This window comes from Oncorhynchus mykiss, chromosome 11 (assembly GCF_013265735.2).
Source record: "Oncorhynchus mykiss isolate Arlee chromosome 11, USDA_OmykA_1.1, whole genome shotgun sequence".
Taxonomy (NCBI): domain Eukaryota; kingdom Metazoa; phylum Chordata; class Actinopteri; order Salmoniformes; family Salmonidae; genus Oncorhynchus; species Oncorhynchus mykiss.
The window spans coordinates 16,012,008-16,034,962 of NC_048575.1; the positions used below are offsets into that span (position 1 = coordinate 16,012,008).

The window sequence follows — 22,955 nt, forward strand, 5'->3', positions numbered from 1 at the left end:
TATGGTCAAAAAATTATACCGCTCCCGCATCTAGCAAGGACTTCCTGCCTTTATCCTAACACACTTACCACAATACAATGAATGGGCAAGAGGGAAGGGACAAAAACTGAATTACAATAACAAATGAATATATCTCAATCAGGTAAATATAAATCATAACGGTACGTACCTAATATTTCATCATGTACATTAATATTTACTATATTTACACAAATGTACATGGAGCTCGGTGCAAATATGTCCAAATCGGCTCTAACAACATTCCCAAACCAGAAACCGTGGAATGATGGCAGCATTCGCACGAAACTGATAGTGCGAACCACTGCTTTTAACCAGGGCAAGGTGACCGGTAACATGACCGAATACAAACAGTGTAACTATTCCCTCAGCAAGGCAATCAAACAAGCTAAGAGTCAGTATAGAGACAAAGTAGAGTCGCAATTCAACGGCTCAGGCACAAGAGGTATGTGGCAGGGTCTACAGTCAATCACGGATTACAAAAAGAAAACCAGCCCAGTCGCGGACCAGGATGTCTTGCTCCCAGACAGACTAAACAACTTCTTTGCCCGCTCTGAGGACAATACAGTGCCACTGACACGGCCTGCTCCCAAAACCTGCGGACTCTCCTTCACTGCAGCCGACGTGAGTAAAACATTTAAGTGTGTTAACCCTCGCAAGGCTGCAGGCCCAGATGGCATCCCCAGCCGCGTCCTCAAAGCATGCACAGACCAGCTGGCTGGTGTGTTTACGGACATATTCAACCAATCCTTATCCCAGTCTGCTGTCCCCACATTCTTCAAGAGTGCCACCATTGTTCCTGTTCCCAAGAAAGCTAAGGTAACTGAGCTAAACGAATACCCCCCCCCGTAGCACTCATGTCCGTCATCATGAAGTGCTTTGAGAGACTAGTCAAGGACCATATCACCTCCACTCTACCTGACACCTTAGACCCACTCCAATTTGCTCACCGCCCAAATAGGTCCACAGACGATGCAATCGCAACCACACTGCACACTGCCCTAACCAATCTGGACAAGAGGAATTCCTATGTGAGAATGCTGTTCATCAACTACAGCTCAGCATTTAACACCATAGTATCCTCCAAACTCGACCCTGGGTCTCGACCCCGCAATGGGCAACTGGGTACTGAACTTCCTGACGGGCCACCCCCAGGTGGTGAGGGTAGGTAACAACATCTCCACTCCGCTGATCCTCAACACTGGGGCCCCACAAGGGTGCGTTCTGAGCCCTCTCCTGTACTCCCTGTTCACCCACGACTGCGTGGCCATACACGCCTCCAACTCAATCATCAAGTTTGCAGGATGACACTACAGTGGTAGGCTTGATTACCAACAACGACGAGACGGCCTACAGGGAGGAGGTGAGGGCCCTCGGAGTGTGGTGTCAGGAAAATAACCTCACACTCAATGTCAACAAAACAAAGGAGATGATGGTGGACTTCAGGAAACAGCAGAGGGAGCACCCCCCTATCTACATCGATGGGACAGCAGTGGAGAGGGTAGTAAGTTTTAAGTTCCTCGGCATACACATCACGGACAAACTGAATTGGTCCATCCACACAGACAGCGTGGTGAAAAAGGCGCAGCAATGCCTCTTCAACCTCAGGAGGCTAAAGAAATTTGGCTTGTCACCAAAAGCACTCAAACTTTTACAGATGCACAATTGAGAGCATCCTGTCGGGCTGTATCACCTCCTGGTACGACAACTGCTCCGTCCACAACTGTAAGGCTCTCCAGAGGGTAGTGAGGTCTGCACAACGCATCACCGGGGGCAAACTACCTGCCCTCCATAACACCTACACCACCCGAGGCCATAAAGATCATCAAGGACAACAACCACCCGAGCAACTGCCTGTTCACCCCGCTATCATCCAGAAGGCAAGGTCAGTACAGGTGCATCAAAGCAGGGACTTAAAAACAGCTTCTATCTCAAGGCCATCAGACTGTTAAACAGCCACCACTAACATTGAGTGGCTGCTGCCAACATACTCACTCAACTACAGCCACTTTAACAATATAAAAATGTATGGAAAAATGTATCACTAGCCACTTTAAACAATGCCACTTTATATAATGTTTACATACCCTACATTACCCATCTCATATGTATATACTGTACTCGATACCATCTACTGCATCTTGCCTATGCCGTTTTGTACCATCACTCATTCATATATTTTTACGTACATATTCTTCATACCTTTACACTTGCGTGTATAAGGTAGTTGTTGTGAAATTGATAGGTTAGATTACTCGTTGGTTATTACTGCATTGTCGGAACTAGAAGCACAAGCATTTCACTACACTCGCATTAACATCTGCTAACCATGTGTATGTGACAACTAACATTTTATTTGATCAAAATGCACATTTTTCAAAACTTTAACACTTTTTCCAATTGCTTGGATATAATACACATAAAGCTAAGATCATTTGTTCATTGAACTAAAATCACCTGTTGAAAATAACACAACTTAACATTAAAGTATTACCATTTCAAAATGCAATTCACACATTATATCCGAGATGACTGTCTATTCCTTTCATTACAGTGATCTAACTATCTATTGATACAACTGCTCAAAATGATGAGTAACTGTTGCATTACTCTTAATGCATAGTTTTATGGAAACTGAAAAACAATACTCCGTGCTTAGATCATGAAAGTTTCAGGATAACAAGATCCATTGACACCAATTACCGTGGAACATGAACCACTTTGACTGAACCACTATGTATGTCATATTTCATCATCATTCTTTATCACACTGTTTCTATGGTCTCATGTACCACTTTTCCAGACCTTGTTTTCAGATTTGACATTACTGTACACTGTGCCACTTTATTAGGTACACCTATCTAGTACTGGGTAGGACCCCCTTTTGCCTTCACAACAGCCTGAATTATTCATGGTGTTGTACGTTAAGAGATGCCCTTCTGCACACCACTGTTTTAAACAGCTGTTATTTGAGTATTTGTGGCCTTTCTGTTAGCTTGAATGAGTCTGGACATTCTCCTCTGACCTCTCTCATTAACAAGTTGTTTTTTCCCACAGAAATGCCTTTCACTGAGTGTGTTTTGTTTATCGCACCATTCTCTGTAAACTCTAGAGACTGTAGTGCATAAAAATCCCAGGAGGGCAGCTGTTTCTGAGATGCTGGAATCACCATGTGTTGCATCAACAATCATACCACGGTCAAAGTTGCTTAGATTACGCATCTTGCCCGTTCTAACTAAAGCTCTCTACTCTATATATTGAGATGCAGGCAGCCACATGATTCGCTTTTCGAATGTAACCTTCCTTGATGGGCTAAATCAGGTCTGTAGAGCTGATGGCATGACATATGTCATTGTGTGGAATAATGTCAGGTTCCACCATGTTCAAATGGTGCAAGCATGGTTTCAGGCCCACCCACAATTTACCACCCTGCACTTACCCCCATACTCTCCTTTCCTAAAACCCGATTTAGGATTTTTTTCTCCACATGGAGGTGGAAGGTACAGTGGGGAGAACACGTATTCTGTAAACTGTAAATTACTCTTTCAAAGCAGCAACAACACATTGATGTACTCCACACAAAACACTGCTGTCTTTAGTACTTCGTATACCTTTTTGATTTTCTCATACAGGCTTCTTTCTGTGAAAGATTGTCCAGTACAGTACATCTACTCACATTTCAATGAACACAAAAGTGTTTTTTTGCCATTGCAGGTTATTACAACAACAACAAAACAACTTTAAAAAGTAGAATTACAGTACAGTAATCAATACGATATGTTACTGTAAACTCACGGAAACAATATTAATTACCGTAAAATTACAGTGCAATGGTAAACAAAAAATATAATTGTAAGGGATTGTAAGGGATGGGGTGGATGGTTTATGGATCCCGCCTTCTGTTAGGGTCTGGCCACATCACCTCAGCCACATCACAAGCAGTGTCAACCCTGGCTAGGCAACAGGGGAAATATTTCCTTGCCCCATATCCATCCTTGGACTGACCCCACCTCAATGTCTCCGCCTGCCTCTTCCGTTGCTTGCAGAAGAGGCAGGCAGTCATGTGGTTGGCGGTCATACACTTTCCAACTCCAAGCCGAAAATAATTCCTCAATCGGATTGAGATATGGGGAGTAAGGGGGCAAGTATACAACTGTGAAGTTATTGTGGTTGGTGAACCAGTCCCTGACCAGAGCAGCCCGGTGGAAACCAACATTATCCCAGATGACCACAAACCTGGGCTGCTCTGGTCCGCCCTGTACAACTGCATTATATAGTACATCCAGAAATATGATTATGTGTGCAGTACTGTAGGGACCTAGGGTGGCATGGTGATAGAGAACTCCTTGCAGACTAATGGCGGTTCACACAGTGATATTTCCTGCGCGCTACCCAGGGACATTCACAACGGCTCTTTGTTTTAGCTAGATTGAATCCAGCTTCATCAATGAAAATGAACTCATGAGGCTGTGCAGCTGCATCAAAGTCCAGGACTCTCTGTAACAGAAAATGCATACACTGTACCGTGAATATGGTGTAACTCAAAACACAAAACTACAATGTCTACATTTTCACACAAGGATGGGGAGGGATGGGTCAGACACATTCAGTCAAAACTACAAGCTACAGGCAAGGCAGGTGCCTTGTTCACTAGGGAGCATAGACCTAATATTGTATGTCATACATTGTATTGTGATGCAGAATGATGTGCAACGATTACATACATACAGTCTAGTGTAGAAAGTTGAAGACATACCTGTTCTCCAGCCTAAATGTCAGTATTATGGATGCTACCGTGTAAGCTGGACTCTCTGCATCCCTCATCGTCAGGCCATGATTTATGACATGGTCCACCAAAGTGGCCCTAATGTCATAGGAAATATGTCTCCGTTGCCTGGTCCCCTTCTTTGTTCTTGTCCTCCTCCTACTACTCTCTCTCTTTCTCTTCCTCTACCTCTTCCTCTTCCTCTTCCTTTCGCTCTCACTGCCTCCATGTTTGGAAAGTTCTCACAAAAGAGGTGATCTTACCGGAGGTCTATTTGCAGGGCTGAGGCTCAGACTAATTGGTGTTCAATTACTGTATAAATGTTTTCATGTGTGTGTGTGGGTGTTGCCAATTTCAGGTATGTTTCACATTTTGAATAGAAGTGTTTTCCAATGATTGCGAGAGATTTCATTCTTGATCGAAGTGTCTAATGTAAGAAACAGTGTGTAGTGTTTTTCAAGTGTTTTGCAGAATTGTAAACTAAGTGCAAACAAAGTGCAAAGTGTGTTGCAGAACTGCAAACAAAGTGGAAAGCAGAAAATGTGTTTGTACTTTTGGTGCCTTTGTTTAAGGCAGGGTTACAAAAGTTAAGGTTTTGACGCTTTAGTCTAAGCATTCACATGAATGTACTTAATTTACTGCAAATGTAGCGTAATACCACAGCATTTATGTGTTTTGGGTCCCGCTTCCAATAACATTCAGCTTATAAAGGCTTCATAGATCCTTCATAACGCCTTCATAAGTACTACATAAATGTATTACAAAGCATCTATAACTATATGTCATGCTTTATAAAGTGTTCATTAATGTGGCATAACTGTGTGTCATAATCACCAATGTCAAATGTGACATACCCACTATGTTGAATATGATATAGACGTGCTCCGTGATAAGAGTCACTGACTCAAAGACACAAGAGGGTAGAACATATTTCAAACGTTGCTTGTTAGGGGGAGTTAGTTGCAGAAATGTTCTAATGGTTTAGTGAAGTCACGTTATTCACATTACCCCTAATCGTTTTTCTGTTGTGCTATCTGGGATCATTGGTACGTCCCTGCCCTAAACCCTAACCTTAACCTTAGGGTTAGGGTTTAGGGGAGCCACCTCCAGGACACCTACAGCACCCAATGTCACAGGAAGGCCAAAAAGATCATTAAGGACATCAACCACCCGAGCCGGGGCCTGTTCACCCTGCTATCATCCAGAAGGCGAGGTCAGTACAGGGGCATCAAAGCTGGGACCGAGAGACTGAAAAACAGCTTCTATCTCAAGGCCATCAGACTGTTAAATAGCCATCACTAGCTGCCTTCCACCTGGTTCCACAAGCGTGCACCTTAGAAGCTGCTGCCCTATAAACATAGACATGGAATCAATCACTAGTCACTTTAATAATGTTTAAATAATGTTTACATACTGCTTTTCTCATCTCATATGTACTGTATATACTGTGTCATATTCTACTGTATTTAGGCAATGCCACTCAAACATTGCTCAATGTAATATTTATATATTTCATAATTTCATTATTTTACTTTTAGATGTATGTATTGTTATGAATAATGTTTAGATACTACTGCACTGTTAGATACTGCTGCACTGTTGGAGCTAGGAACACAAGCATTTCGCTACACCCGCAATAACATCTGCTAAACATGTGTTAATGTGACCATTCAAATGTGATTTGATTTAACCCCTGCCCTTACCCTAACCTTGACCATAATCATAACTCTTACCTAATCATAACCTTAATCCCCCAAAACATCTTCCCCAATGAGTCTTGGCAATAAAGAGATTGTGTTTGTAACTCTCATTGGGATAGTATTCCACACAAGCGCAACACATATTGACCACAGATTTTAAGGATGTAGTCTTTCTTCTTCTTGGTGGAGCATTTAGCTTGCTAGCTATGTCCTTTGCTAATTAGCTAGCTGGAAGGTAGGAGCTGTTGTTCGCTTGCTAGCTATGTCCTTTGCTAATTAGCTAGCTGGAAGGTAGGAGCTGTTGTGTTTTTCTGCCGTGAGGCCAAGGGGAATGGTTTCCACTAGATAGCGCAGCCACAAATTCAAAGTTGTCTATATCATAAAAATGTATGAAAAAAAATGTATTGGTGTTCATTTAAGGTTAGGGTTAGGCATAATGTTATCATTGTGGGTTAGGGTTAAGGTTAAGGTCAGGTTAAAATAACATTTTAAGAAGATAAATTGTGGAAATGGGTGGGGTTTAGCCATAATTATTACTTTGCGGCTGTGATAACTCTTCCCCTGTAAATATTCCCCAGGTAGTTGTTGTAAATGAGAATGTGTTATCAGTCAACTTACCTGGTAAAAAAGGGTAAAAAAATCTAAACATTTACTAGTGAGGACAAGGGGAAATATTTTTTGCTAGCAAAGGACATAGTCAGATGACAAATACTTTACTCACTCCCATATAATTCTATGGTCACTCCCACTAAAGCCAACTTTGAATGGATACACTTACCTTGATGAAAGACCTCAACCTAAAGAAAGTGTCTTTATTTACATGTTCCTTAGTACACAAACACAACAATATAACAAGCCATACCGTGGATGCTGGGCCCAGTCAGGTCTCTGATACAACAATATAACAAGCCATACTGTGGGTGCTGGACCCAGTCAGGTCTCTGATACAACAATATAACAAGCCATACCGTGGGTGCTGGGCCCAGTCAGGTCTCTGATACAACAATATAACAAGCCATACCATGGGAGCTGGGCCCAGTCAGGTCTCTGATACAACAATATAACAAGCCATACCGTGGGTGCTGGGCCCAGTCAGGTCTCTGATACAACAATATAACAAGCCATACCGTGGGTGCTGGACCCAGTCAGGTCTCTGATACAACAATATAACAAGCCATACCGTGGATGCTGGACCCAGTCAGGTCTTTAATACAACAATATAACAAGCCATACCGTGGGGTGCTGGACCCAGTCAGATCTTTGACACATTCAACCCAGTCCCCCACTGAAAGATCAGCCACAAAATGTTGGCACCATTGTAACAGGTTGTAATCAAGCCCTGGTCTCCAGCATGGAAACAGAAGAGGAATACCTGCTGGGGTAGTCTCAGTTACTGTAGACCTACTACTACTATTAGTACTATTTATTGACACTTTATGCATTATCCTGTAATACTCATAACTAGGGCTGTTGTGGTGACCGTATTACCGCCACACCCGCGGTCACGAGTCATGAAGGCAGTTCATTTCCATGTGACCGTTCAGTAACATAATTAGGCTTCTCCAAGCTCTGATGCTGCTGCTGGTCATTAGTAGCCTACCAAACTTGCTAACTGCCTGGTACTCAGCACTCTATTGTCCCTCTAATCACTCTGACATCAATGCAAATGTAATTGAAAATCTGATCAAGCACTTCATGAGAGCCCATGAGCTAATGTTGCACAACATTTCTATAGGCTATGCAACAGCGCGAGAAAACAGAGTGATGGCCTCTACTAAAAATAGGAGGATCCCATCATATAGGCCTACTATATTTATTTCTCAACTTTCCTAATATTAAACACATTGTTTATATTTACAACAGGAGTATAGCCTACCTGGCAGGCATGAAAATGAACCATGGGAAAAGCTTCCTCCATTCGCTATTTAAGTGCATAGATGACATGTGTTTTTTCGCGCTGCCCCTATTTTGAGACAGGTGCATGATAATGGTCCATATTAAATCAAAACAAATTTCACACATATACTGTATTATTTAGTATATGTAAAGACAAGATTAAATCAAGAACAGTCTGATGGGTGACAATATTAGTCTATCACGTGTGAATTATATATTATCAGCTGTGATATTATTATATTATATATTATCAGCTGTCACTTTGGAATATTTATTTCTCGCACAGAATAGAATAGGTTGACTTTTGTACTATGGGGGATAGTAGATTGACATAGGCTAGTGCTTTTGCTGTTCGTTAGGTCTACTCATCATGTTGGCTGATGAACAGGAAATGTGGACAGTTCTTCCAATATCTTCAATATGCATCTCAGAATTGGATAAGGACAAGAGCAGTTGCGTCCCCGATGTCTGTCTTCACTCGTAGCCTGTGAGAAACACCCGATCACTGACGGAGAGCCATGTGAGTGAGAGGTACTGGAGCGCATGGAGAAGGGCACAATGGCCACTGGTCGCAAAAGGCATGTTTTTTTAGGGTGCATTATGGCCACACAAGGGGATGCTAGATTCTAGACATTATCAAGTGCTTGTCAAATTGTGAATGAGTGAAGGATATAGTGTGTACAGCCTGCACAAAGAAAACATGTCTTTCAAGCAACTTTTATCAAATCATCATTAGAGTCGCATCAAATCAAATCAATCAAATCAAATCAAATTGTCTTTGTCACATACACGTGGTTAGCAGATGTTAATGCGAGTGTAGCGAAATGCTTGTGCTTCTAATTCCGTCAATGCAGTAATATCCAACGAGTAATCTAACCTAACAATTCCAAAACTACTACCTTATACACACAAGTGTAAAGGGATAAAGAATATGTACATAAAGATATGAATGAGTGATGGTACAGAACGGCATAGGCAAGATGCAGTAGATGGTATCGAGTACAGTATATACATATGAGATGAGTAATGTAGGGTATGTAAACAAAGTGGCATAGTTTAAAGTGGCTAGTGATACATGTATTACATAAAGATGCAGTAGATGATATAGAGTGCAGTACATACATATACGATGAATAATGTAGGGTATGTAAACATTATATTAAGTAGCCTGTTAAGGTCTGTTAAGAAATGCATTTGTCTCACCATCTGGGTAAGGGTAGCAGGTCTGTTAAGAAATGCATTTGTCTCACCATTTGGGTAAGGGTAGCAGGTCTGTTAAGAAATGCATTTGTCTCACCATCTGGGTAAGGGTAGCAGGTCTGTTAAGAAATGCATTTGTCTCACCATCTAGGTAAGGGCATTTCTGTGATGCACAATAAATACTCTAAATGAGGAGATGGGAAACTTAGTTTGATTCGTATTATTATATTCCTCTTTAATTCACAAATCTAATGACTTGACTATGAGACGTGGCTGTATCTAGGGAGATTTGTATTTAGCTGAGCTAAATGTTGTATTGGTATAGCTAACTAGCTAGCTTATGCTGCTAACATTAGCTAGAAATGGCTATTTAGTCACAAATTATTTGAAATAACGATTGAGGTAGCTATGGTAGCTATCTATGTATCAAATATAAAATTTGATTTGATTTATATAATCTAACTCAACACTTAACTACTACAAACTAATTTCAATTACAATAAATAAAGGTTAACTTACTTGTTTTTCGCTGTCCAGTGGTAGCACAAGTCGGCATTTGAGTTGCAAACTGCATCACGTGAGCTTACTGCTCTACAGAAACACCACATGAATGAAAGGGTAACTACTCTCAAAAGTTTCTTAGATTTTTCCCAGACCCCAAAAGTTATCCCCTGATGTGTTTTATGCATTGCTGTGAACACAGAAAATCCAATTCAGTTGTTTTTCTATTAAAAACGTGTGAAACAAACTGTGGGGAAACGAGAAAACGGAATTTGGGGAAAAAAACAAATTACACAAAAAATAAAAACAGATTTTAAAAGGCCAATGATTTCACTTTAGAGCGTGTGTCATCACACAGCACAGCATTTTGGGTAAAGTTGAGGTCAGGTCCAATATTGTCTATGCACCCAGGGGGGGAAAGAGGTTGGGCCATCCTAGAAATGTTTTAGAATAATATAATATAAAATAATATATGCCATTTAGCAGACGCTTTCATGCAAAGCGACTTACAGCCATGCGTGCATACATTTATACGTATGGGTGGTCCACTATCCTGGTGTTGCAATGCTCTACCTAGATGCATGACAAGGTTATGAATGCTTTGTGAAGCCTCAATTCAATATACTTAATAAAGACTTTATTAAACAGTGCTTATGCCACCCTTTTATTAAGCACAAGTTTATGTCATATTTTACATAGTGGGTTATGTCACATTTGACATTGGTGGTTATGTCACACAGTTATGCCACATTTATAAACCCTTTATAGAGCATGACATACGGTTATAGATGATTTGTGACACATGTATGTAGTGTTTATGAAGGCTTTATGAAGGCTTTATGAAGCTTTTATAAGCTGCACGTCATTTAAAGCGGGACCATATTGGTGAAAGCATTCTATCAAAAACATATATGCCCCAGGTGTTTCTGGAAAACATGGATGATAATAATACAGATGTGATGTCTGCTTGGGAGAGCAGTGATACATCATTGGGACAGCTAATGTAATTGCATCCGTACAGTGTAACACACAGGCTGTAAACTGGACCTTTAAACAGATCAGCTCTCTGTCTTTCTCTCTGTCTCTCTCTTTTATCGCTCTTTCTTTCTTTTTCTCTCTCTCTCTCTCTCTCTCTCTCTCTCTCTCTCTCTCTCTCTCGCTCGCTCACTCATACACACACACAAACACATTCGCACGCACACACACACACACACACACACACAGACTTCACACCCAGGTGAAGGACTTAATGAATCACCTGTCAGGGTAACCTGCTAATGAGTGATTTTCAGTATAAAGATGCACATAAACAGAGAATAACCATACGCTTTCACTCTCCACACACACACAGTGTTCAGCCCCCTGTGTTCCTATTTCTTTGATGGTTAAAAGCACGTTGTGCCCAATGGTCGTTTGGGTTCAACCCACAAAGAGCTATTAAATATTAACTTATACATGAGCTGGAAAACTAAGCAAATAAAAAATGTACATGCCCAATGCACATCAACATTAAACATGGGTAGTTTACAACATTTTACAATTTGCTAACCTAGAGGGTACAGGCACATCCCTCCAGCACAAATATTTAAGGCTCATTTGGAGAAAGTAGACCTGCTCTCTGAACCTGACAACTCAACATCAAGCCAACTGGAGGTGCAGTAATGACAAATAGTACTATATATAAAGTCTACCACACACACACACACACGCACGTGCACGCACGCACGCGCACGCACGCACATACACACACACACACACACACTAAGTCACTCGTATAGTATATGCCCACTTTCTCTTTCAAAAAGAAACTCAGACATGCGCACACTCTCACACACACGGACACAAAGAAACAGACACACACACGCACGCAGAGCGTCTTACCTGTCAATGCTGATAGCACACAGGTTGAGAATGCTGGCGGTACACATCATGACATCCAAGGTGACAAAGATGTTACAGTACATCCTGCTGAAGAGCCACGCCCCTCCGACCACCTGGACAGGTAACGCAGGGTCACACGACACACACATTCACACAGCTTCATCAGTATCATCATGATTATCATCATTATCCATATCAATCATCATTCTTCATAATCAACAACACACATCAAATAAATTATTCTCTCTCTCTCTTTTCCTCCCTCTCTCTTTTGCTCCCTCCCTCTCTCCCTCTCTCCCTCTCTCTTTCTCTGTCCAATTATGCCACCCACGTTCAAACCCTTGAAAGTACAATTACACAGTCCCAGTTCCAGCCTGCCTCACCCAGATAGATAGTGCTGCTCAGACAGGCCTTCCCTTAGGTGCTATAATACGTGATAACAACTGTCTGACAGAGATAAATGTGTTCTGAGCTGCAGCGCCTGACATATCCCAGCCCCCCCATCCACATGCATCCTTCCTATCCTCTAATTCAGGTATTCCCAAACGGGGGTACGCGAACCCCCAGAGGTACGCACAATTCTGTCGGGGGTACGCCAAATAAAAATGTGATTCAAGTTTTTTTTTAAATAAAAAATACACTACCGGTCAGAAGTTTTAGAACACCTACTAATTTAAGGGTTTATCTTTATTTTGACTATTTTATACATTGTCGAATAATAGTGAAGACATCAAAACTATGAAACAACACATATGGAATCATGTAGTAACCAAAAAAGTGTTAAACAAATCAAGATATATGTTATATTTGAGATTCATCAAATAGCCACCCTTTGCCTTGATGACAGATTTGCACCCGCTTGGAATTCTCTCAACCAGCTTCATGAGGTAGTCACCTGGAATGCATTTCAATTAACAGGTGTGCCTTGTTAAACGTTTATTTGTGGAATTTCTTTACTTCTTAATGCGTTTGAGTTGTGTTGTGTTGTGACAAGGTGGGGGGGGGGGGGGGGGGGGGGGGGGGGGTATACAGAAGACTGCCCTATTTGGTAAAAGACCAAGTCCATATTATGGCAAGAACAGCTCAAATAAGCAAAGAAAAATGACAGTCCATCATTACTTTAAGACATGAACGCAAAAACCATCAAGCGATATGATGAAACTGGCTCTCATGAGGACGGCCACAGGAATGAAAGACCCAGAGTTACCTCTGCTGCAGAGGATAAATTCATTAGAGTTACCAGCCTCAGAAATTGCAGCCCAAATACATGCTTCACAGAGTTCAAGTAACAGACATCACAACATCAACTGTTCAGAGGAAACTGTGTGACTCAGGCCTTCATGGTCGAATTGTTGCAAAGAAACCACAACTAAAGGACACCAATAAGAAGAAGAGACTTGCTTGGGCCAAGAAACACGAGCAATGGACATTAAACCAGTGGAAATGTATCCTTTGGTCTGGAGTCCAAATTTGAGATTTTTGGTTCCAACCGCTGTGTCTTCGTGAGACACGTTGTGGGTGAACGGATGAAATCTGCATGTATATTTCCCACCGTGAAGCATGGAGAAGGAGGTGTTATGGTGTGGGGGTGCTTTGCTGGTGACACTTTCTGTGATTTACTTAGAATTCAAGGCACACTTAACCAGTATGGGTACCACAGCATTCTGCATCAATACACCATCCCATCTGGTTTGTGCTTAGTGGGACTATCATTTGTTTTTCAACAGGACAATGACCCAACACACTTCCAGGCTGTGTAAGAGCTATTTTACCAAGAGGGAGAGGGATGGAATGCTGCATCAGATGACCCTGCCTGCACAATCCCCCGACCTCAACCAAATTGAGATGGTTTGGGGTGAGTCAGACCGCAGAGTGAAGGAAAAGCAGCCAACATATGTGGGATCTCCTTCAAGACTGTTGGAAAAGCATTCCAGGTGATGCTTGATGAGAGAATGCCAAGAGTGTGCAAACCTGTCATCAAGGCAAAGGGTGGCTATTTGAAGATGTGTTTAATACTTTTTTGGTTTCTACATGATTCCATATGTGTTATTTCATAGTTAAGATGTCTTCACTATTATGGGGCGGCAGGGTAGCCTAGTGGTTAGAGCGTTGGACTAGTAAACGAAAGGTTGCAAGTTCAAATCCAAAACAGGTAGCCAAGTCAAATAATGAATATCCAATCACATTAACCGTTACTCTCTCGCGGGAATTCCACTAACGGTCCTTATGTAACCAAACGTAGCTGCTGCTCATTCCATTTATGATAAATGGTTAAAAACAAAGTGAGGCCCGTGTCCATAGAAACACATACCAGCTCTACAGATAGTACTGCTACTACCAGCAGTTCTACACCTGCACCTGTCGACGACACAAGTTGGTCTGCTTCCACGAGAACATCCAATGCTAGCATCGGTAATTTTACATTTGTGGTTAGCCCAGCTAGCATGGACACTGACAGTTGTGAATCAGTTGCAGCCCTTCGGCTACCCGGGAAAGCACCGAACAACAAACAGGGACGTTGGACCATCGAAGAGGCACAAATATGATGAGAACTACATTTGTTTGGAGTTCAATTATATTGGGAGTAGTGCCTTTCCTCAGCCACAGTGTGTTATATGTCCAAAAGTAGTATCTCACAACTCGATGAAACCTTCACTCTTGCTCAGACATTTAGAAACAAAACATTCCAATTTGAAAAATAAGCCACGGGAGTTTTTTAGTGAGAATTAAGACGAATTACGAGTAGTAAGACATGTATAAAAGCAACAGATACCATTAATAAGAAGGGGCTAGAAGCGTCTTATATGGTGAGCTACCAAGTGGCTAAGACAGGCAAGCACCATACTATTGTGGTGGACTTAATTCTTCCTGCTGTCGAAAATTGTGAATAACTCACCACAGGTTAATAAGAAGGGTGTGCTTGAAAGTATGCACATAACTCTGCAATGTTGGGTTGTATTGGAGAGAGTCTCAGTCTTAAATCATTTTCCACACACAGTCTGTGCCTGTATTTAGCTTTCATGTTAGTGAGGGCTGAGAATCCACTCTCACATACGTACGTGGTTGCAAAGGACATCAGTGTCTTAACAGTGCGATTTTCCAAGGCAGGATACTCTGAGCGCAGCCCAATCCAGGTATCTGGCAGTGGCTTCTGATTAAATTACATTTTCACAGAACCGCTTATTGCAATTTCAATGAGTCTCTCTTGTACAGCTATTGGTAAGTGGAATGGAGGCAGGGCATGAAAGGGATAACGAATCCAGTTGTTTGTGTCATCCGTTTCGGGAAAGTACCTGCGTAATTACACACCAACTCACTCAGGTGCTTTGCTATATCACATTTGACATTGTCCGTAAACTTGATGGAAAGACCTGTGTGTTGTCCTTGTTGATGCAGACAGAGAAGAGCTCCAACTTCTTAATCAGAGCCTCAATTTTGTCCCGCACATTGAATATAGTTGCAGAGAGTCCCTGTAATCCTAGATTCAGATCATTCAGGCGAGAGAAAAAACATCACCCAGATAGGCCAGTAGTGTGAGAAACTCGTCATCAAGCAGTAAGTTAACTACTGAGGTAATTATGATTCAAGACTCTCTAAAGGCCAGGTTTGTGTCTGCTTCTCACTATGACACTGTTGATTGTCATGGAACCCAAACAGCTGTTACAGTGCACTATTTTCACTTAACTCTCTTAAATAATGTATATTTTCTCAACTCCACATGGTTGAGGTTATAGAGAAATCTGACCCTGGTTCAGGCCTTAGGTGCAACGTTGCGAGTTGAGTTTGCAATAGCACCCTGTGCCTCTCGCCCAACCCTGAATTGAATCATGACCAACGATTATCCCTCACGTCCTCCCTCTTGACCAATTCAAAATGAACACATCAACACTTTATCTTCCTCCAGTCCCCCAAGCCAAGAATTATATCTAATGGACGAAACAACCCCCACTGACTATACCTCTCTAAATTCATTTCAGTAACACTCCTCACATGGGACAATTATGTGGAGCATATAGAAGATAAAACATTCTTAGAAGCAATAGGCATCAATATCTTCCAGCCACTCACAGTCACTGAATGTATCACCACACCCCTCACACCCTATAAGGGAGAAACTCAAAGTAATAACATGACCATCTCCCTGTCCTATCCTTCCTCCATCTCCCTGTCCTATCCTTCCTCCATCTCCCTGTCCTATCCTTCCTCCATCTCCCTGTCCTATCCTTCCTCCATCTCCCTGTCCTATCCTTCCTCCATCTCCCTGCCCTATCCTTCCTCCATCTCCCTGTCCTATCCTTCCTCCATCTCTTTGCCCTATCCTTCCTCCATCTCCCTGTCCTATCCTTCCTCCATCTCTTTGCCCTATCCTTCCTCCATCTCTTTGCCCTATCCTTCCTCCATCTCCCTGTCCTATCCTTCCTCCATCTCCCTGTCCTATCCTTCCTCCATCTCCCTGTCCTATCCTTCCTCCATCTCTTTGCCCTATCCTTCCTCCATCTCTCACATGTACAGTGCATTCGGGAAGGTATTCAGACCCTTTCCCTTATTACACATTTTGTTACGTTACAGCCTTATTCTAAAATGGACTAAATTATTTTTTCCCCTCATCAATCTACACACAATACCACATAATGACAAAGCGAAAATAGGTTTAAAAGTAAATAAATAAATACATTTACATTTAAACTGAATATCCTGTTTCCATTAATCATCCTTGATATACGTTTCTACAACTTGATTGGAGTCCACCTGTGGTAAGATCAATTGATTGGACATGATTTGGAAAGATAAATATACGTCTATATAAGGTTGACAGTATATGTCAGAGCAAATACCAAGCCACGAGGTCAAAATAATTGTCTGTAGAGCTCTGAGACAGGATTGTGTCAAGAAAGACTACCAAAAAATGTCTGCTGCATTGAAGGTCCCCAAGAACACAGGGACCTCTATCATTCTTAATGGGAAGAAGTTTGGAACCACCAAGACTCCCGGCCAAACTGAGCAATCGGGGGAGAAGGGCCTTGGTCAGGGAGGTAACCAAGAACCTGATGGTCACTCTGACAGAGCTCCAGAGTTCCAATGTGGAGATGGGAGAAACTTCCAGAAGGCCAACCATCTCTGCAGCACTCTACCAATCAGGCCTTTATGGTAGAGTGGGCAGACAAAAGCCACTCCTCAGTAAAAGGCACATGACAGTCCGCTAGGAGTTTGCCAAAAGGCACCTAAAGGACTCAGACCATGAGAAACAAGATTCTCTGGTCTGATGAAGGCACTCAGGACCTCAGACTGGGGCGAAGTTTCACCCTCCAACAGGACAACGACCCTAAGCATACAGCACACAGAGACCTGAAAATAGCTGTGCAGCGACGCTCCCCATCCAACCTGACCGAGAGGATCTGTAGAGAATAATTTTTAGAAACTCCCCAAATACAGGTGCGCCAAGCTTGTAGCATCATACTCAAGAAGACTCAAGGCTGTAATCTCTACCAAAGGTGCTTCAACAAAGTACTGAGTAAAGGGTCTGAATACTTATGTAAATGTGATATTTCAGTTTTAATATATAGATTTTTTTTACATATTTGCAAACATTTCGAAAAACCTGTTTTTGCTTTGTCATTATGGGGTATTGTGTGCAGATTGATGAGGGGAAAAAACTATTCAATCCATTTTAGAATAAGGTTGTAACGTAACAAAATGTGGAAAAAGTCAAGGAGTCTGAATACTTTCAGAATGCACTGTATTTCATTGAAAAGAATGAAAACTCAAAGTGAACACATCCCCTCCCCTTCCTGTCAATCCCAAAGCCATCCAGTGTCACAAACTGTGTCTCTTTCAGTAGTTTATATAACATGAGTAGGTCTGAGGAGTGTTTCTAACCCTGGGATCTGACCAAGAAAAACATCCCAGCCCTAAACATTCCCAACGGACATTCCCAACAAAGAGATATTGTTATGCTGGCCAACTCCTATGGTCCTATGGACATTGTCACGCCAATTACAATAGGAGTTGGCAAGACCACCACCATCCCTGCTCCGAACCTGCTTTATCTCCTAATACCCTCCCTCCCCAACCTATCCCTGGTCCACCCACACAAGGTCGACCCTCACCTCCAAATACCCTCCCTCCCCAACGTATCCCTGTCACCCCCACCCAGTGGACCCTCACCTCCAGGTATACGGCCCAGGGCATGACAAGCGAGGCCACCAGCAGGTCAGCTACAGCCAGGCTCACCACTAGGTAGTTGGTGGTGGTCTGTAGGGACCTCTCCCGCACCACAGCCAGACACACCAGCACGTTGCCAAACACGATGGCCAGGATGAGCAGGGAGTACAGCATGGCGTAGTAGTTACGCTCCGTATCCTCCTCCCAACCACCAGAGGAATTCCACTGGAGGCGGAGGTCTTCCGGAACCTGTTCCGAGTCATTCCAGAAGAAGCGTTCAGATCCGCTAAACATCGCCATGGTGACGTCCCGGTGACATGAGAGAAGGGCTGGGTGAGAGACCTGCATGGGAGAGAGGGACATAGCTTGAGCTGATATCTATCACATGACAACTACTAAGACAAAAAACCTTCCATACTGTACATGTGATATAAGATGTAATCCTCATAGGGAAACCCTGAGTCACATGCACATCTAATCTGATACATCCCCATGACCAAGACCAATATACAATATTGCACCCTTCCTATCCTCTGGGTTCAAGTGAGACACTATACATCAGGCTCCCTCTTCCAGGCATGACCATACTGTATGGTTCAGAGCTGTCTGCTCTCTGCATATCATCACTAATGTGACCTCTATGTACAAGGCAGACAGGACCAGCATCTGTGTCTGCAGTGTGACGTACTGGATGTATGTGGGATGTATCTAATGATGGCATGTTTTAGCCTTAATACTAATAAGTGGACAAATAAAGTCGAGGACATGTTATTAGAATCTGATTATCTACTTTGCATTGAATAATTGGCACTTGGCCAAAGCAGTAGGTTAGCTACTGAGGTAATTATGATTCAATACTCTCTATAGGCCAGGCTTGTGTCTGCTTCTCACTATGACATTGTTGATTGTCATGGAACCCAAACAGCTGTCACTGTGCACTATTTTCACTTAACTCTCTTAAATCATGTTTATTTTCTCGGTTATAGGGAAATATGACCCTGGTTCAGGCCTTAGGTGCAAAGTTGTGAGGTGAGTTTGCAATACACCCTGTGCCTCTCGCCCGACCCTGAATGGAATCATGACCAACGATCATTCCTCACATCCTCCCTCTTGACCGATTCAAAATAATCACATCAACATGAGAGGTTTTACAGCTTAATGTCATAGATGTGAATCTGAGGAAGGCTGCTAGAGGTTAATGTTTTCTGCTGGAGCACTGCAACAGAGAGCACTGCAACAGAAAGTACTGTACCAGAGAGCACTACAGATAAGAGCACTGCAACAGAGAGCACTGCAACAGAAAGCACTGTACCAGAGAGCACTACAGATAAGAGCACTGCAACAGAGAGCACTGCAATAGAGAGCACTTCAACAGAGAGCACTGCAACAGAAAGCACTATACCAGAGAGCACTACAGATAAGAGCACTGCAACAGAGAGCACTGCAATAGAGAGCACTTCAACAGAGAGCACTGCAGCAGAGAGTACTGCAACAAAGAGCACTGCAGCAGAGAGCACTGCAACAGAGAGCACTGCAACAGAAAGCACTATACCAGAGAGCACTACAGATAAGAGCACTGCAACAGAGAGCACTGCAGCAGAGCACTGCAACAGAGAGCACTGCAATAGAGAGCACTTCAACAGAGAGCACTACAGATAAGAGCACTGCAACAGAGAGCACTGCAATAGAGAGCACTGCAGCAGAGAGTACTGCAACAAAGAGCACTGCAGCAGAGCACTGCAACAGAGAGCACTGCAATAGAGAGCACTTCAACAGAGAGCACTGCAGCAGAGAGTACTGCAACAAAGAGCACTGCAGCAGAGCACTGCAACAGAGAGCACTGCAATAGAGAGCACTTCAACAGAGAGCACTGCAACAGAAAGCACTATACCAGAGAGCACTACAGATAAGAGCACTGCAACAGAGAGCACTGCAATAGAGAGCACTTCAACAGAGAGCACTGCAGCAGAGAGTACTGCAACAAAGAGCACTGCAGCAGAGAGTACTGCAACAAAGAGCACTGCAGAAGAGAGAACTGCAACAAAGAGCACTGCAGCAGAGAGTACTGCAACAAAGAGCACTGCAGCAGAGAGTACTGCAACAAAGAGCACTGCAGCAGAGAGCACTGTACCAGAGAGCACTACAGATAAGAACACTGCAGCAGAGAGTACTGCAACAAAGAGCACTGCAGCAGAGCACTGCAACAGAGAGCACTGCAATAGAGAGCACTTCAACAGAGAGCACTGCAACAGAAAGCACTATACCAGAGAGCACTACAGATAAGAGCACTGCAACAGAGAGCACTGCAATAGAGAGCACTTCAACAGAGAGCACTGCAGCAGAGAGTACTGCAACAAAGAGCACTGCAGCAGAGCACTGCAACAGAGAGCACTGCAATAGAGAGCACTTCAACAGAGAGCACTGCAGCAGAGAGCACTGCAACAAAGAGCACTGCAGCAGAGAGCACTGCAACAGAGAGCACTGCAACAGAGAGCACTGCAGCAGAGAGCACTGCAACAGAGAGCACTGCAGCAGAGAGCACTGCAACAGAGAGCACTGCAGCAATAAGCACTGCAGCAAAGAGCACTGAATTTAATAAAACATTTTATTTAACTAGGCAAGTCAGTTAGGAACTAATTCTTATTTACAATGATGGCCTACCCTGGCCTAACCCGGACGACACTGGGCCAATTGTGTGCCGCCCTATGGGACTCCCGATCACAGCCGGATGTGATGCAGCCTGGATTCAAACCAGGGACTGCAGTGACGCCTCTTGCACTGAGATGCAGTGCCTCAGAGCGCTGCACCACTTGGGAGCCCATAGGGCGCACGGCAACAGAGAACACTGCTGCAAAGAGCACTGTAACAGAGAGAACTACAGCAGACCCAAACTGTTGGCACAATCATCCATTTAATCTTACTGCAACAGTATTCCCTCTTTAATATGAGGATTTCCTAGTCATTCCCTCACAGTAAATAGCTGTGGATTATTGCTTGTATTAAATGGCTACAACGATAAATTGAAACATGTTAATCTAATGCAGTCATGTCATTGATTATTGCCTTTGGCCTGTTACGGTAAACCCTCTCCATCAGAGAGCGCTAATAACTCCCAAGCTGCTGTTTTGAGTGGTCTGGGTCCTATCTCTCTCTCTCACTCTCTCACTCTCTCTAGCTCTCTCTGGCTATGGTCCCTGTCATCATCCCTCCCTATCTTCATCCCTTCACCCACTTCTTTCCATCAATTCCCCCTACCCTTCTCCTATTCATGGCTGGACTCCAGGTATCAGCAACATGGTAATGCCTATACCTGTGCAGTCCAAATCCCCGCTTCATGCATAACATACCTTTGTTATAAAATGGTTGACACTTGTACCTGGCCCTGTGGTAGGTCGATTATGCTAACCTACCAATACCTTCCAGCTACATTAATTTAACCTATCCAGACCTTTCAGATCAGCAGGGGGAGTGTACAAGGGCCACTCCTCTCACCTTCTCTTCCCTCCCCTCCTTCCCTCCCCTCCTTTCACATTCCCTCTTCTCCTCATGTTTCATTGTCCCACATAGCTCCCACTACTCCCCACAATACTAACCTGGTTGTCCCAGACTCCCTCCTGTGTCTCCTCCTCTCTACAGCTGTAATGATGGACTCTGCTCTATTCTCAATCCCTCTGTATTCCCTCAACATTTACTCTCTATCCCTCTATATCTATGGTCTACTTCCTGATGCTACACATACACAGTACCTTCAGAAAGTATTCACACCCCTTAACTCCACATTTTGTTGTGTTACAGCCTGAATTCAAAATGGATTACATTTGTTTTTTTAAACTCACCCATCTACACACGATACCCCATAATGACAAAGTGAAAACATGTTTTTGTGCAAACGTATTGAAAATTAAATACAGAAATATTTCATTGGACATACCTACTCATTCAAGGGTTTTATATATTTTAAAATTATTTTCTACATTTTAGAATAATAGTGAAGACATCAAAACTATGACATAACACAAATGGAATCATCTAGCAACTAAAAAAAGTGTTCAATAAATCAAAGTACATTTTATATTTTAAATTCTTCAAAGTAGCCACCCTTTGCCTTTGTAGTGAATACTCAGTTAGAAAAAGGTGTAGATTCACTCGCAGGGCGCGGCAGCTGTTTATTTCGCAGAAGGCAGGAATTGTGGTCACAGACAGGCAATGGTCATACACAGGTAGGCAAACAGGCAGGTGAATCAAAACTAGGAGTGAAGGCTATAACTGCTTCTCACAAACGGGCTAGGAAAAAGTTTAGTAGAGTCAAAACGGACAATATCTCACCAAGGCACAAACAGAATGAACTGAACTAAATAAGGAGCTGATAAGACCAGGTGAGTAACTAACACAGGTGAAATTAATGAACAAAAATGAAAGACAGGGCTACGTTATAGAACACAAAGAAACAGGGCTACGTCCAAGAACACAACGAAACAGAACTCAAGGTTGACTAAGAAAATAAATACAGAACCTTACAGCCTTGATGACAGCTTTGCACACTCTTGGCATTCTCTCAACCAGCTTCACCTGGAATGCTTTTCCAACAGTCTTGAAGGTGTTCCCACATATGCTGAGCACTTGTTGGCTGCTTTTCCTTCACTTTGCGGTCCAACTCATCCCAAACCATCTCAATTGGGTTGAGGTTGGGTTATTGTGGAGGCCAGGTCATCTGATGCAGCATTGCATCACTCTCCTTCTTGGTCAAATAGCCCTTACACAGCCTGGAGGTGTGTTGGGTCATTTTCCTGTTGAAAAACAAATGATAGTCCCACTAAGCGCAAACCAGATAG

General features: G+C 42.9%; 1 protein-coding gene across 1 annotated transcript in view; it reads right to left on the minus strand.

The window, feature by feature from the left end:
• Window positions 1-18,445, minus strand: part of drd3 (dopamine receptor D3) — a 41,871-nt gene extending 23,426 nt beyond the window's left edge. Inside the window, exons 1-2 of the mRNA XM_021620317.2 lie at window positions 18,127-18,445; window positions 11,962-12,074 (exon numbers count right to left, since the gene is read on the minus strand). Coding sequence (XP_021475992.2) covers window positions 11,962-12,074; window positions 18,127-18,423 — 410 coding nt within the window. The 5' untranslated portion in view covers window positions 18,424-18,445. The remainder of the gene's footprint in view (window positions 1-11,961; window positions 12,075-18,126) is intronic.
• Window positions 18,446-22,955: the final 4,510 nt, after the last annotated feature.